Raw genomic sequence first — 17,407 nt, 5'->3', positions numbered from 1 at the left:
GATTCATTTTAAGATCTTCCGAAGTAAATCGAATTGAGATATTGCGTATGATCTGCGTATCCTTATGTAAGTATGTATGTATTATGTATGTATGTATATATATACATATATATAGTATATATATATATATATTTGTATATGTATATATATACATACATATACATACATATATATGTATAAATATGTCTATATATACATATATATAAATATAAATAGATATATGTATATACATAAATATATATATATATATACATATATATATATATATATATATATATATATATATATATGTATATATATACATATATATGCATATATATGTATATATGTTTATATACATATATATACATACACATACATCTAAATAAACAATCCTCAAAGCATACCTCTTTTTTTTTATATGACCCCAAAGCACCCTGACCTCCTACGAACTGGTAAGTACCAGTTACAATTACCAGTCCTTACCTGAAATGCATTCCTGGTAACTTTCTTTGAACGGTTTTTGTCTGAGGACTGAGGAGACCTAATGAAATCGGGGCTTGATATTAATTAGTCTGTATTTCTGAATTATTTTTTGTACTTAGAATTCTTTATTTAGATTACAGAAGGATGTATGTGTGAATATTATATATATATATATATATATATATATATATATATATATTTATATATATATATATATATATATATATATATATATATATAAAAATTTATATTATATGTTACATATATGCATAAATTTGTATATACATATAATATTATTATATATATATATATATATATATATATATATATATATATATATATATATATATATATATATTATATATATATATATATATATATATATATATATATATATATATATATATATATATATATATATATAGAATTATAGAATTCTGGAGGCAAGATAAATAAATATAGTCCAAAAATAACTTGAGAAATAATAATAATAATAATAATAATAATAATAATAATAATAATAATAATAATAATAATAATAATAATGGATTAGATAATTCTTTGATATTTAAATGGTAATTAGAGAAATATTCGAGTAAAAGTAAATATAACATTATGAAACATTTTTATATGAGACAAATAGCAATAATGATCATTGTAAATGATGACAAGGGCTAATACAATTAAACAATATGTAAAGTAAAGTAAAAAATTATTTTTATGGAATATTTTTGGACATAATTGAGACTTCAAATGAATTAAATTTAGAAATTATTATTATTATTATTATTATTATTATTATTATTATTATTATTATTATTATTATTATATTTTGACATTTAAATTTTAATAAAAATAATGTTGAGCAAAAGTGAACGAATTACCTATGATATATTTTTTTTTACATAATTCAAAAAAATTTTCAAAAAATCAGAATTTTTAAGACAATTGCAATAGGAAAAAAAGTACGCTACACTTTTCGCCGAACCAGTTTTGTTGACAGATGACGCACGAAAATCTTTTTAAAAAATCAGGAAGTGGTAACATTGAGAGAGAGAGAGAGAGAGAGAGAGAGAGAAAGAGAAAGAGCTATTAGTTGACCTACACTGAACTAAAATTAAAAAAAAAAAATTAGGAAGTGGTAAAAGTAAGGAGAGAGAGAGAGAGAGAGAGAGAGAAAGAGAGAGAGGGAAAGAGCAATTCGTTGACCTACTATGAACTAGAAATAAAAAAAATTAGGAAGTGGTAACAGTCAGGAGAGAGAGAGAGAGCAATTCGTTGCCCTACACTGAACTAGAAATTAAAAAAAACTAGGAAGTGGTAACAGTAAGAGAGAGAGAGAGAGAGAGAGAGAGAAAAAAAAATTTTTTGATGCCCGAAAAAAACGAAAAATAAAAAAAAATTGGAAAAGGAACAAAAATATCAGATAAAAATAATTTGTTTTCCCAAACGAGAGAGAGAGAGAGAGAGAGAGAGAGAGAGAGAGAGAGAGAGAGAGAGAGAGACTATGACATATTTACATTCACAAACCACCATCGCAATTAATTATTTCCCATGATACAGCAAGCATGATGATGACGATACCCCAAGGGAGAAGCCATCTTTGCCGTTAGACCAAACGGCGCATGCGCACAAACCTGCGAATTTTTATCTAAGGATGACCTGGGCATTCTCAGTGCGTTCCCGTTCAGTGCTGTCCCGTCTGTCGTAGAGGTAAGTGATTCCGAGTTTTTTCTTTTCTCTCTCTCTCTCTCTCTCTCTCTCTCTCTCTCTCTCTCTCTCTCTCTCTCTAGGTGTTTTGTTTTGTTTTTGTAGAGTTCTCCCGTACTTTTGGTGAAGAATTATGTTGTGATTATGTATGTGTATATACATATATTATATATATATATATATATATATATATATATATATATATATATATATATATATATATATATATATATATTTGTATATGTATTCATATATTTATTATATAATGGTATATGTATATACATATATATCTATACATGCATATATATAATATATATATATATATATATATATATATATATATATATATATATATATATATATATATATATATATATATTTCTTAAGTGTTCAGTGAATTCACTGCGGCGGAAGACTAATCCGAAGGACAAAGTGGACTGTAAGCTTAAAGTTGTTCCTCGGTCAAAAACCGCCAAAAACCTTTGCAGTTCCTGAATTATGGGGAGATATTATCCCTCAACCCTAATTTGAAGTTAGAATTAATTCAATAGCTAAAGGTCAAAAATAAAAATGTCATTATATAACATTATGAAACATTTTTATATGAGACAAATAGCAATAATGATCATTGTAAATGATGACAAGGGCTAATACAAATAAACAATATGTAAAGTAAAGTAAAAAATTATTTTTATGGAATATTTTTGGACATAATTGAGACTTCAAAGGTACTCAAACTAACCAAAATTACAAAGTTCAGAGAATAAGGGTTATTGCTACCAGATACCTGGTCAACTCTAAAAAAAAAATAATAATAATAAGTAAAAAATGCGCCGAAGTTTCTCCGGCGCAATCGAGTTTTCCGTACAGCCGCTACAGGGTATAATCAAGGCCACCGAGAATAGATCGATCTTTCGGTGGTCTCGGTATAATGCTGTATGATCCGCGGCCCAGGAAACTTTAACCACGGCCAGACGCACGATCATGGCTGACTTTAACCTTGAATAAAATCAAAACTACTCAGGCTAGAGGGCTGCAATTTGGTATGTTTGATGATTGGAGGGTGGATGATCGACGAACCAATTTGCAGCCCTCTAGCCCCAGCAGTTTTTAAGATCTGAGGGCGGACGGACAGACAAAGCCATCTCAATAGTTTTCCTTTACAGAAGACTAAAAACTTTAAGATAATTCTTAAGTTCATCATCAGAAATAAACTAAAAGCATAATATTGTGGAATCTCAACATATATTTGTTAAACGTACTGAATTGAATGGTGGTTTGTAGCAATACAATTTTGGATGATGCCATGGCCATACAGTCACATACACACATACACACACATACATACACACAAACACATTCTCAAATATAATCCCCACAAAACTCAATTCGACTCTCCTTTTTAGTTTCCTGTAATAGAAAACTATTGTGCCGGCTTTGTCTGTCCTGCCGCACTTTATTCTGTCCGCACCTTTTTCTGTCCGCACTTTTTCTGTCAGCACCTTTTCCTGTCAGCACTTTTTTCTGTCCGCACTTTTTCCTGCTCACGCCTTCTCTGTCGGCACTTTTTTCTGTCCGCACATTTTTCTGTCCGCACTTTTTTCTGTTCGCACTTTTTCTGTCCGCCCTCAGACCTTAAAAACTACCGAGGCTAGAGGACTGCAAATTGGCATGTTGATCATCCACCCTCCAATCATCAAGCATACCAAATTGCACCCCTCTAGCCTAAGTAGTTTTTATTTTATTTAAGACTAACGTTAACCATAATCCTGCTTCTGGCAACGATATAGGATAGGCCACCACCGAACCGTGGTTAAAGTTTCACGGGCCGCGCCTCATACAGCATTATACCGAGACCACCGAAAGATAGATCTATTTTATTTGGCCTTGATTATACGGCGCATTTTTGACTTGCTTAACTTCTTCATTACTTAACACAGAAATTATTTAAGCCGTGCCACAGAAAAAATTAGGATAAATCAATGTAACTGTGTCATTCTCGAATAGATGTGGTTCCTGTACCCTCATCATCATCATGACATGCTGTAGAGAAGTGCATGTTTCTACAAAACTCATAAACAGGGAGATATACATTTAGATTTTACATTACTAACTGACACAAAGAACATAGTTCTGCTCTGAAGACAAATTCAGTACACACACATCATGAAAACATTGTTGCGTGGGGAATTCCCCACATTCATCACAAAGAAATAGAGAGAGAGAGAGAGAGAGAGAGAGAGAGAGAGAGAGAGAGAGAGGCCATTGAATCAACAATTTTATCTCTCTCGCTGGTAGTGTGTCCATCCAGTTATCTGATCTCGGAATACATCAAGTCACAAAAGCTTTCCAGAGTTTATGCCTAGCGACGCACAGACACGGACAAAAAGGGCAATAAAACTGGTGAAATAGAGAGAGAGAGAGAGAGATAAATAGAAAAAAAGAAGAAACACAGAAACAAACAACCACATAAAAAAAAAATCAGAATAAAAACATCAAACGCCCAAAGACGACGGTTGAATTAAAAATAATGCGAATCGCGACTTCGGGCAACTGATTGCTGAAATCGACCCTCCTTCCCTCCCTCCCCCCCTCCCTCCCCGCCCCCGACACCCAAGCTTCAGGCTGGAACCAGTTTCGTCCGGCGCCGGAACGGAACTTTTCCGTCTGCTGGGTGCTGGAAGCCGGCTGGTTTGGGTCGCGCCGTATTCCAGTTCCAGTTCTGAGGTCAAGATTCCCCTCCATTTCCTGGTTTTCGATCAAAATTGACTTTCATTTCCTGACCTCCAAATTCCTGGAGTAAGTCTTTTAAAAACTTTGTTTATCAATTAAACGCTATCAAATAGATATTCTTGGCATCTGAGGTCATAGGTCAGCTAGTGGTCGTTGTGACCTACCGTAGGGATATGGTACTAGGGGCACCTGGGCATGATGACGCCAGAAAAACCAGCAGGTTTAAGAGGGTAATGGTGCTGGGCATCATAGGCCTATCTTAGATTCTCCATGTGCCAGCTGTAATTCATCATATATTCCAGTTTCGAGGAAGTCAATTCCCATTCCAAATCCAAGGATTTAAATAGGTCAAGATAATCTATTAAAATATATTTGATATCTTGGAATATTCCAGTTCCGTGACCAAACGAGTTTCAAGATCAATTCCCATTCCAAATGCAAGGATTTAATTAGGGCAAGAGAATCTGTTAGACTGTAATTAATATCCTGGAATATTCCCATTCCATGACAAGCGGGTTAAGGTTAAAATATGACCCTTGACTTAGCAACAGTCTGGAGCCAAAGCATGAACCATTCATATGACAACTGATTGCAGATAGTACCAGTTGCAATCTCTAAGTTGCATTATTCATTCAGTGAGTTGAAAAACCTCTTGAGTTGCATAAAGTATTATGTCAGCCAGGGAAACCTCCCATATGGGGGTCAAAGGAAGACCTCTAGACCAAGGTCAACCGGCAGGTCAAGCAAGCTGTCTTTTTCCGGAGTGCATTTTGGCAACCGGTCAAACTGGGCAGACGGGCGAGCAAGCAAGCACGGCGACAAGCAGTGCATGATAACCGGTTCAACAGATGCTTACAGAGAGATTCTGTATAACCGTGTAACTGTAACTCTCCTTACAGAGGTGCTCTGTAACTGTGAGTCTCAATAACTACTCAATAACTTTTAGTGGTTTTAGCTAGGCCTATTATATAATAACAAAACTCGATATTGGAGTTGTTTTTTTTTTTTACTGTAGTCTAGCTTGATACATCTTTGGAAATCAAATAGGCCTATTACTTTAATACCACAACTCGATGCTGGAGAGAGAGAGAGAGAGAGAGAGAGAGAGAGAGAGAGAGAGAGAGAGAGAAGTATTAGAACAGGGCACAGTACTTCCGTAACCAGAGAGAGAGAGAGAGAAGTATTGCAACAGGTACTTCCGTAACTAGAGAGAGAGAGAGAGAGAGAGAGAGAGAGAGAGAGAGAGAGAGAGAGAGAAGTATTACAACATCCGTAACTAGAGAGAGAGAGAGAGAGAGAGAGAGTTACAAAGTAGGGAGTTCTGTAACTAGAGAGAGAGAGAGAGAGAGAGAGAGAGAGAGAGAGTTACAAAGTAGGGAGTTCTGTAACTAGAGAGAGAGAGAGAGAGAGAGAGAGAGAGAGAGAGTTACAAAGTAGGGAGTTCTGTAACTAGAGAGAGAGAGAGAGAGAGAGAGAGAGAGAGAGAGAGAGAGAGAGAGAGAGAGAGAGCTTAAACCCCACTTCTCCTTAAAAAGAGTTTGTGGAATACATAAAATCATAGACTTACGACGCCGAGGAACCTGTTTGTGTATGTGTTATGTGTGTGTTTGATGTCCCCGTGTACGTGCGCGCGTGTACGTTTGTGCAGCATTACACACCCAAAAGAATGACTCTGCAAATGATATATATATATATACAGTATATATGTAGCAACTACGTATGTTGATCAAGAATATCATGGCGGTCAGACATAGCCTAGGGATTCTCAAAGCCAAAAATAAAAGGAAGAAGAAGAAGAAGAAGAAGAAGAAGAAGAAGAAGAAGAAGAAGAAGAAGAAGAAGAAGAACTTGTGTTTGTCCTTCTCGCGATGATTCAATGTCAAAGCAACACAACCTGGCTTCACATGGGACTAGTGTTTTGGTGGTGGCGTTGCTTGTAGTTTCCTCCTGTAATTTAATCTGTGACCTTCAAGGAAGTATCGTTAAGATAATTGTCCTTTACTTAAACGCAGTACAGGCTTATGTTTAAACCTGCAAGAACAAGTTGTTTGTGGGAACAAGCTGTTTGTTGTTTGTTGTTTGTTGTTCTTGTGTCCGTAAGATTCACTTTACATGAATGATTTAAACTGATAATCCTGTGATTAAATCTGTATTAAATCCTGTATCTGTATACGAAACAGCCTTGTTTAATTAAAACTGTAAGATAAATTGATAATTCTTGATTATTGATAATTGATAATTCTTGATAATTCTTGATCATGTGACTGTAAAATTGTTTTATATATAAACCTGTATTCTCTAAGCATTGCAAAACAGATGGTTAGCTGGTATCTATATGTGTCAGGCTGACATTTTTTTTTGTATGTGTGTGTGAGTGTGTGTGCGTGTGTGTGTGTGTGTGTGTGTGTGTGAGCGTGTGTTTCTTTATATGGTTAAAAAATTAGATATTATTGAAGTTACGTGAGGTTAGTCCTTCGAATAACTGACATTTGTACCGGACTAGGCCTAATGCCTGTAGGTAACCTTTACGGTTTGTACCAATCTAGGCCTAGATCTTCTGCGTGTAAATGGCTTTGTCTATTGGAATTTTGGCAAGTTTCTGTCCATAATATATTTGACTGACGACTGTGCATCAGACTATGCCTATGCCCGTAAATTACCTATAAGATTTGCACCGACCTAGGCCTATGTCTTTTACATGGTTTTGGTTCTATTTATCGCGATTTCAGCACATTCTTTTTATTTAATATACTTTATCTTATATTTTTCAATTATCTCTGCCCATTTACTGCCACATTTCATTGATTTTACAGTTAAATCGACTTTGAAACTGGTGAGGAGTCTCACTAATCCTGACTTTTCATTTACAGGTCAGCAATGGCAGAACTGAAGGTCTTCTACAGGTCAATCTGGGCCCTGTGGGTATTTTGGGCAGGGGCCTACTCTGCCCCTTGGATAGACCTAAACTCTCAGGCTGAACTTCCGATTAGTTACCGTTTGAACAATGCCAGGGTGAGTAGTTTATGGATCTTTATAATTTGTTGGTTTATTATAGATATCATCATTGGTAGGCCTTGAGATTATGAGTCAGTAGGGCTAAAATAATAAAACAGGGATTTTTCAATGATTTTTTTCCATGAAAATCAAATACTGAAGCTATATACAATAGGCTTAACTTTATTTTATTGATATATTCAAGACAAAACCAAAATTAGGCCCATAACAGGAGATTTATAGACATGTAATACCATTTTCAAGCCATCATGACTTCATTCCTCGATTATTTTTACTTATTGTCTTCTAAGTCATTATTTTATCACTCCCTGGCCTTCACTATATGCAGTAGGCCTAATTTTATTTTACTGAACCACTAGACAGAGTCCAAACCAAAATTAAGCCTGTAACAGACAAGTTATCATCTAATAGTACCATTTTTCAAAACGCCATTGCACAATTCCCTAATTATCTTTTTTTATTCTCTTCTAAATCATATCTTTTATCATTTCCTGGCCTCCATTTTAAGCATTGGACCGAGAGCAAACCAAAATTAGGCCTATGACACCATTCATCATTCAATAGTACCATTCTTTCGCCCACCATTGCTCCATTTCCCAATTATCTTTATTTATTCGCTTCCAGATCATTATCTTACCATTCCCTGATCTCTATTTTAGGCGTTCCCCGCCCCAGAGTGGGCTAAGGGCGACCCCATAAGGCAAACTGTCGACCAAATCGACAAGGGACTCCTCCGTTCAAACGACTACGCCGCTGTCTTGTTGGAGTCAGGGGAAGAACAAGACCCATTCTCCAGGTAAGAGGAGGTCACTGAAGACTTGATTGAAAGAGCAGGTGATTAACAGGTGTACAGACTTACAGGTAGATAAATGAATGCTTGGCTTGTGCTCACGATTCTGATGCCTCTTAAGTAACCAAGCAGATGGAGATGTTAATTTAATAGTTAACGATTGGGATATTATGAATGAATCAGCTATTTACTGAAAGCCTGTTTGCGGCGTCCCTTAGGTCCGTAGCTGAGCCTAATTTGTTTTGAGACTTGTATTTAATCTCCAATCCCACTTCCTCTCTTCAGTTTGTTATCGAACCACTCCAGGACCTTCCTTTCACTGTCTTGTGCCCTAAATGGCTGAAAGTACCCCAGTGCTTGGCTTTACAACTCAGATTTCATAAACCAAATCACCCATTTATAAATAAATCACAAAAGACTCCTATAGGCCTATTCATCTCTGCCACCAGGTTGCTCTTCGCTTTGCAAGAACCGACCAGGGAGGCGAGCCACTCACAGACCAACGATGGAATTTTGGTTAAGGATGGTGATGAAGGAGGAGAAGAAACCTTCCCAGGATCCTTCGAGGGGCTGGGAAATTCCCTCCGGAGAAGAATGAGAAGGAAGGCAGAGAAGGATAAGGTAAGAAGGCCTAGGATTATAGGATGGAGTTAAGTTTGAGAGGCTCTTAAAGTTAGCCATCTGAAATGGATGAAAGGTTTCGTTGTAGGTCTAAAATATCAGTTTAAATTTCATCTTTTTTTCCTTCAAGCTGGTAGTATTTATGTGTTAGTGTGTTAATGAACGATGCTATACACACATACACTTGTATACAAACACTGTATACACCTGTAGACCTACACATGACATCTTTAACGCATATACACCCTTTTCCCTGCAAGTAACCAGACGAATGGTTTAATTTATCTTTTTTCTTCAGCTGGTCATATTTGTGTTAATGAATGATGCTCTATATACATACACATGTGTACAAACACCACATATACATGCAGACCTACACATGACACCTGTCTGCATATAAGTCCTTTTCCCTGCAAGGAACCAGACCAGTGTTTGTGTTAGTGACAAAGCCATGCACACAAACATGTGTATATACACACTGCATACATCTGTAGACCTACCCATGACATCTGTAAGACACACACACCCTTTTCCCTGCATGCAAGCAGCCAGAACAACCCATTCTCAAGACTCATGAGCGCACACACTCACACACACCAAACAAAAAAGGCTATTTGAAGAAAATTGTCCTCGCAAGGACCCCCCACAACCGAATACAAAGATAAAGGGGATTGTTTTCGTTTGCAGGAGGACAAAGAGAACAACAGAAGCGGAGAGAACGACGGAGAGATTGATGATGAAGAAGACGAACAGGGCAGACGGGAGAGAGAGGCTAAGACAAGCAATAGGGAGGTAGGCCTAATTCACAAGACACTTTCTGAGTATTAGGTTTTTCCTCTAACTTACTTTATTTCAAGGTCCCCCCCCCCTGCTGTAGATGCAGCTGAATGCAGATGTATATGTTTGTGCGTGAGTCTAATGTTTGTGTTTGTTCAGGATAATCGGTATTTAAGTCAGTAACATGAAGAGAGAACTCACATAGGCCTAATGAATGCCTAATTCACAAGACACTTTCTAAGTATCAGGTTTTCCTCTAACTTACTTTATTCCAAGGTCCCCCCTGCTGTAGATGCAGCTGAATGTAGATGTATATGTTTGTGCGTGAGTCCAATGTTTGTTTCCTTAAGATAAGTAATATTTAAGTTAGCAACATGAGCAAAAAACTCACGTAGGTCTAATGAATGTTAGCAGAAATCATGGCCAACTAACAAAGATTTTGAAAGCCATTACTGACATATGTTAGAAATGTTTGAATGTTATATTAATTTCTCGTGATTTAAGTCAGTAACATGAACAGAGAACTCTTGTAGGCCTAATGAATGTTAAAAGAAATACTGACCAACTAACAAGGATTTTGAAAGCCTCTACTGTAGTATGTCTGAAATGTTTGAATGTCAATTTATCTTAGGCTGCTATACTGTAGCCTTACAGGCTCAAATGACACAGACATCAGTCAACCATAGTGCTAAAATCATGTTCATTACAGCAAATCCTTACAGACTATTGACACTAAGCTTCAGTAACGTCCCAGAGTTCAGTAAATAAAATAAATTTAAGTGTGATACTTGTGCATTGCTAAAGTTACTTACAGAAACATGAGTAAACTAATGGATTATTCTGTCAGTCAGGTATCTCAGTGTTCAGTAAACACAGTGCTTAAAGAAATACCAGTAAACTAATGAATTATTCTGTCAGTTAGGCATTTAAGTGTTCAGTAAACACAATACTTACAAAAGCATAATTAAACTAATAGATTACTGTGTCAATTAGGGATCTCGGTGTTCAGTAAACATAGTGAATAAATGTGCAAGTTGTAAATATCTAAGTTTACCTAAAGAAACATAAGTAAACAAATAGATTATTCTGTCAATTAGGTGTCTGAGTGTTCAGCAAACAACACTTACAGAAATATTAGCAAACCAAGACATTTTTCTGTCAATTAGGTGTCTGGGTGTTCAGCAAACACAACACTTACAGAAATATTAGCAAATTAAGACATTGTTCTGTCAATTAGGTGTCTGAGTGTTCAGCAAACACAACACTTACAGAAATATTAGCAAATTAAGACATTGTTCTGTCAGTTAGGTGTCTGAGTGTTCAGCAAACACAACACTTACAGAAATATTAGCAAACCAAGACATTTTTCTGTCAATTAGGTGTCTGAGTGTTCAGCAAACACAACACTTACAGAAATATTAGCAAACCAAGACATTGTTCTGTCAGTTAGGTGTCTGAGTGTTCAGCAAACACAACACTTACAGAAATATTAGCAAATTAAGACATTGTTCTGTCAATTAGGTGTCTGAGTGTTCAGCAAACACAACACTTACAGAAATATTAGCAAAACCAACACATTGTTCTGTCAGTTAGGTGTCTGAGTGTTCAGCAAACACAACACTTACAGAAATATTAGCAAATTAAGACATTGTTCTGTCAGTTAGGTGTCTGAGTGTTCAGCAAACACAACACTTACAGAAATATTAGCAAAACCAAGACACTGTTCTGTCAGTTAGGTGTCTGAGTGTTCAGCAAACACAACACTTACAGAAATATTAGCAAATTAAGACATTGTTCTGTCAGTTAGGTGTCTGAGTGTTCAGCAAACACAACACTTACAGAAATATTAGCAAATTAAGACATTGTTCTGTCAGTTAGGTGTCTGAGTGTTCAGCAAACACAACACTTACAGAAATATTAGCAAATTAAGACATTGTTCTGTCAGTTAGGTGTCTGAGTGTTCAGCAAACACAACACTTACAGAAATATTAGCAAATTAAGACATTGTTCTGTCAGTTAGGTGCCTCAGTGTTTATTAAACACCAAATAAATATATGTGAAAAACTTGCACATTGCTGACCCTAATCACATTGTGGTTCCACCCTGCAGCCGAGGGATGAAGACAAATGCAAAGTCAGTGAGGAGGACAAAGATAATTCCAGAGACAGCGGGAAGGATGGAAGCAAGGAGAAGAAGAAGAAGGACAGCTGTGAAGAGGACAAGGACAAGGACAAGGACAAGGACAAAGACAAGGACAAGGACAAGGACAAGGACAAGGATTCAGATAGTAGCACCACAGCAAGCCCCAGTGTTCCAGCTCAAATAGTTCCAGACCACAGTTTGCCAGGTCAGACTATTCCTGGTCAAGGTGCCCCAGGTCAGACTCTCCCAGGTCAAGGCCTTCCAGGTCAGACTCTCCCAGGTCAAGGCCCACCAGGTCAGACTCTCCCAGGTCAAGGCCCTCCAGGTCAGACTCACCCAGATCAAGGCCTTCCAGGTCAGACTGTCCCAGGTCAAGGCTCTCCAGGTCAGACTCTCCCAGGTCAAGGCCCTCCAGGTCAGACTCTCCCAGGTCAAGGCCCTCCAGGCCAGACTCTCCCAGGTCAAGGCCCACCAGGTCAGACTCTCCCAGGTCAAGGCCTTCCAGGTCAGACTCTCCCAGGTCAAGGCCCACCAGGTCAGACTCTCCCGGGTCAAGGCCCTCCAGGTCAGACTCTCCCAGGTCAAGGCCTTCCAGGTCAGACTCTCCCAGGTCAAGGTGCTCCAGGTCAGACTCTCCCAGGTCAAGGCCTTCCAGGTCAGACTCTCCCAGGTCAAGGTGCTCCAGGTCAGACTCTCCCAGGTCAAGGTGCTCCAGGTCAGACTCTCCCAGGTCAAGGCCTTCCTGGTCAAACTCTCCCAGGTCAAGGCCCACCAGGTCAGACTCTCCCAGGTCAAGGCCCTCCAGGTCAGACTCTCCCAGGTCAAGGCCTGCCAGGTCAGACTCTCCCAGGTCAAGGCCCTCCAGGTCAGACTCTCCCAGGTCAAGGCCCACCAGGTCAGACTCTCCCAGGTCAAGGTGCTCCAGGTCAGACTCTCCCAGGTCAAGGTGCTCCAGGTCAGACTCTCCCAGGTCAAGGTGCTCCAGGTCAGACTCTCCCAGGTCAAGGCCTTCCTGGTCAAACTCTCCCAGGTCAAGGCCCGCCAGGTCAGACTCTCCCAGGTCAAGGCCTTCCAGGTCAGACTGTCCCAGCTGAAGGTGTTCCAGGTCAGACTGTCCCAGGTCAAGGCCTTCCAGGTCAGACTGTCCCAGGTCAAGGCCTTCCAGGTCAAACTCTCCCAGGTCAAGGTGCTTCAGGTCAGACTGTCCCAGGTCAAGGTCTTCCAGGTCAGACTCTCCCAGGTCAAGGTCCTCCAGGTCAGAGTTTCCCAGGTCAAGGCCCTCCAGGTCAGACTGTCCCAGGTCAAGGCCTTCCAGGTCAGACTCTCCCAGGTCAAGGCCCTCCAGGTCAGACTGTCCCAGGTCAAGGCCTTCCAGGTCAAAGTTTCCCAGGTCAAGGCCTTCCAGGTCAGACTCTCCCAGGTCAAGGCCATCAAGGTCTGATTTTCCCAGGTCAAGGCCCTCCAGGTCAGACTGTCCCAGGTCAAGGTGCTCCAGGTCAGACTGTCCCAGGTCAAGGCCTTCCAGATCAGAGTTTCCCAGGTCAAGGACCTCCAGGTCAGACTCTCCCAGGTCAAGGCCTTCCAGGTCAGAGTTTCCCAGGTCAAGGCCCTCCAGGTCAGACTCTCCCAGGTCAAGGTGCTCCAGGTCAGACTCTCCCAGGTCAAGGCCTTCCAGGTCAGACTATCCCAGCTGAAGGTGTTCCAGGTCAGACTGCTCCAGGTCAAGGCCTTCCAGGTCAGAGTTTCCCAGGTCAAGGCCTTCCAGGTCAGACTGTCCCAGCCGAAGGTATCCCAATTGAGGGAACCACAGCAGCTCTGGACACTGCAGCTCCAGGTGCCACAACTGCACGAACTCAAGGGTCAGTAGTTCCAAGTGCCACAGCAACGCAAGATACTGCAGTTCCAGGTGCTGCAGCCACTGCAGCTCAAAACACTGGAGTTCCAGGTTCCACCTCAATCCAGAACACTGCGGTCCCAGGTGCCACAGTCACAGTATCTCAAAACATAGTAGTTCCAGGTGCCACAGCCAATGCAACTCAGAACAGTGGAGCTCCAGGTGCCACAGTAGCTCAAAACACTACTGTTCCAGGTGCCACAGTTGCAGCAACTCAAAACACGGGAGCTCCAGGTGCCACAGCAGCTCAAAACACTGTAGTTCCAGGTGCCACGGTTGCAGCAACTCAAAACACAGGAGTTTCAGGTGCCACAGCAGCTCAAAACACTGTAGTTCCAGGTGCCACAGTCACAGCAAATCAAAACACTGCAGCTCCAGGGGCCCCAGCCACCGCAACTCAGAATACCGCAAATCCAAGTGCCAGAGCAGTTCAGAACACTGTAGTTCCAGGTGCCACAGTCACAGCAACTCAAAACACTGCAACTCCAGGTGGCACAGCCAATGTAACTCAGAACACTGTAGTTCCAGGTGCCACAGTCACAGCAACTCAAAACACTGTAGTTTCAGGTTCCCCAGCAACTCAAAACACTTCAGTTCCAGGTGCCACAGTTGCAGCAACTCAAAACACCTTAGTCTCTGGTGCCACAGGAACTCAGAACACTGTAGTCCCAGGTGCCACAGTCACAGCAACACAAAACACTGTAGTTTCAGGTGCTACAGCCACTGCAACTCAAAACAATGTGGCTCCAGGTGCCACAGCCATTGCAACTCGAAAAGATGCAGTTTCAAGTGACACAACAACTCAAAACACCACTGTACCAGACGACACAACAACCCAAAACACCGCAGCGCCAGACGACACAACAACCCAAAACACCACAGTACCAGATGACACCGCAGAAGAAAGCACCACACTGCGATTTTAAAACCACCAGAACTCGGAACTCCACAACACAGAAACAACACCACAAATGGCACCTGGTACCACCACCGAATGACACCACAACACAAACATAATACCACAAATGACACCTGGTATCTTGCAACAACTACAACTCTCACCCAGAAACCTTCATTCAAATTAGCACTGACACAAGTACCAGTTTCCCCAGGTATCAAGGAGGTTCAACTAATCATATGACTTCAGGTGAGATAATCAAACCCACCTGAGGCATTACCTACAGTCAACCTTAAAACCTTGTCATTACAGCCCATGGTAGCTGCAAAATAGCAGCAAAATACTGTATAACTGTAGGATCAATTTCTATATTGATGTAGCTACATTTATGCGCATTGTACCTTGGCAGATTCCTGTAGGAATAAACTAAATGTACCCCATAAGTATCTTACAGTTCTTCCCTTTTAGATAGCTATGATCTGTATCTTGACATATTGCTGTAAAGACTAACTGTATGTAACCTATAAGTAATTTACAGTTGACAAAACTGTTGTTCCATTTTAGATAGCTATGGTCCAGCTTACAGCTGTAGATTTTCTGTAAGATTACTGTAGCAATGCATTATTACTGTAGGAGGAACCTGTAACTATTTATGAGCTGATGTGGACCACTAATTACTGTTTTATTGTCACAAGATTGTCTTTGTATAATTGTTTTAATTTATTATTTCTAACATGACTAATAATTGTTATGTTCTGTTTTACTCATTGTTCAAATTTTGGCAGAAGGAACCATAGTTAATGTTTGGACCTACTGTCTTCATTACAGAATTAATTCTCTGAATTTGTATCTCTGACAATGTTGTTGTGTTTACTGACCTGCCTTGTCAGAGCAAGGTCTCAGCTAAATATCTGCAGAGTTACCTGCCTTGTCACAGCATGGAGACCAGATTGGTCTCAGCTAAATAGCTACAGGGACCTAAACTTTGAAATTAAAAAGGAAAGAAAACAATTTAACAGATAAATTAGCATAGACAAGGGAAAATATACTGTTCTTTCTAAATATACTCAGACACTCTTATGAATTATTACCAAAATATATAAAAGAAAGTACCCTTTTAGACTTGGCCAAGGAGAAAGTTCCAGCTTTCTGAAAGGAAGAGGTGAGCCTTTCAAAAGAGACATAATACCTCGTGAACAAACTAAAAATCTACTGAAGAAGAAGATTAATAAACAAAGATAGTGACTCCACTGTACATCACAATCTGTCAGAACAGTCGTAAGCCTTTAGTGTTTCTTCAGAGACTTTTAAAACGAGAAAGTTCCAGCTTTCTGAAAGGAAGGGGAGGCTTTCAAAAGAAAGCACAGTGCCTCGTGCCCAAACTAAAAAGCTAAAGAAGAAGAAGACGATGATTTATAAACAAAGATAGTAACTTTTCCTGGGCTCCAGAATCTCTCAGAACAGGCAGATACCGTCAATGTTTCTTTACAGACTTTCAAATCAAGTCTAGTTTGTCTAAATCTGTGGCAACACCCAAAAGGACCCAGTTCACCCCCAAATTCCGGAGAGACGAGTGACGTAAAAAAAAATCTTGATATAAGTAAATAAAAACATTGGATTCAGAAGCTCTGGGTAAGCCTACGGTACATTCCACCTAGGATGATTCTACCCCCAAGGTAAGTCCTGTAGGATTGTAGAATGAAGTCCTTCCCCCAGCCTATCTTGAGAAAGGACACCGTTAGATTTTTTTGTCTGTTATTATTATTATTATTATTATTATTATTATTATTATTATTATTCAAAAGATAAACCCCATAATCACATGGAACAAGCCTATAGGGGCCCCTGACCTGAGAAAATTCAAGCTTCCAAATCATATTAAAGTGCTAATTTGAAAAAGGTTACAGAAGGTAGAAGGAATGGTCTAGATTATTATTATTATTATTATTATTATTATTATTATTATTATTATTATTATTATTATTATTATTGAGAAGACAACCCCCCATTCACATGGAACAAGCCTACAGGGGGCATTGCCTTGAAGAAATTAAAGCTTCCAAGGAATATTAAAGTGTTTATTTAAAAAGAAGTTACAGAAGATTACAGAAACGCGTCTGTATCAATAATTACGTATCGAAGTAACTATTAAACATTATTGTTGCCATATATGTTAATTAGCCAGCTGTTAAATAGATAATTAACTCGAAAAACGAACTCTTTTTTTCTAAGTTTTACATAATCATATGACGTCAAGACCAAACCAAAGAAAACGGAGATATATATAGAAAACGGATATAACAGCTGATCACTGACAGCTGACTGGTGGGTCATTGCAGCCTGCAAAACAGGTCAGTTTTGG

The 17,407-nt window shown here is 39.1% G+C and overlaps 2 protein-coding genes across 3 annotated transcripts in view; both read left to right on the top strand.

Annotated features, from left to right (window-relative positions):
* The first annotated feature begins 2,022 nt into the window (after positions 1 to 2,022).
* LOC136852328 (elastin-like) lies at positions 2,023 to 15,884 on the top strand. Of its 2 annotated transcripts, XM_067126878.1 has the most exons (7): positions 2,023 to 2,178; positions 7,779 to 7,920; positions 8,583 to 8,719; positions 9,163 to 9,334; positions 10,022 to 10,126; positions 12,221 to 12,578; positions 12,639 to 15,884. In XM_067126878.1, exons 2-7 carry the CDS (start codon positions 7,786 to 7,788, stop codon positions 15,071 to 15,073), a joined length of 3,342 nt encoding a protein of 1,113 aa, XP_066982979.1. In that variant the 5' UTR covers positions 2,023 to 2,178; positions 7,779 to 7,785; the 3' UTR covers positions 15,074 to 15,884. The 2 variants fall into 2 exon arrangements, with proteins under 2 accessions (XP_066982979.1, XP_066982978.1); XM_067126877.1 differs by having other exon boundaries at positions 12,221 to 15,884.
* A 937-nt stretch (positions 15,885 to 16,821) lies between these two features.
* LOC136852329 (uncharacterized) overlaps positions 16,822 to 17,407 on the top strand; it is a 14,845-nt gene continuing 14,259 nt past the window's right edge. The window contains exon 1 of the mRNA XM_067126882.1: positions 16,822 to 17,407. This exon is cut by the window's right edge and continues 624 nt beyond it. The gene's annotated coding sequence lies outside the window, so the exon portion shown is untranslated.

This window comes from Macrobrachium rosenbergii, chromosome 25, assembly GCF_040412425.1.
Source record: "Macrobrachium rosenbergii isolate ZJJX-2024 chromosome 25, ASM4041242v1, whole genome shotgun sequence".
In the NCBI taxonomy this organism is placed as follows: Eukaryota; Metazoa; Arthropoda; class Malacostraca; order Decapoda; family Palaemonidae; genus Macrobrachium; species Macrobrachium rosenbergii.
This window is presented reverse-complemented; position numbering and strand designations above follow the sequence as displayed.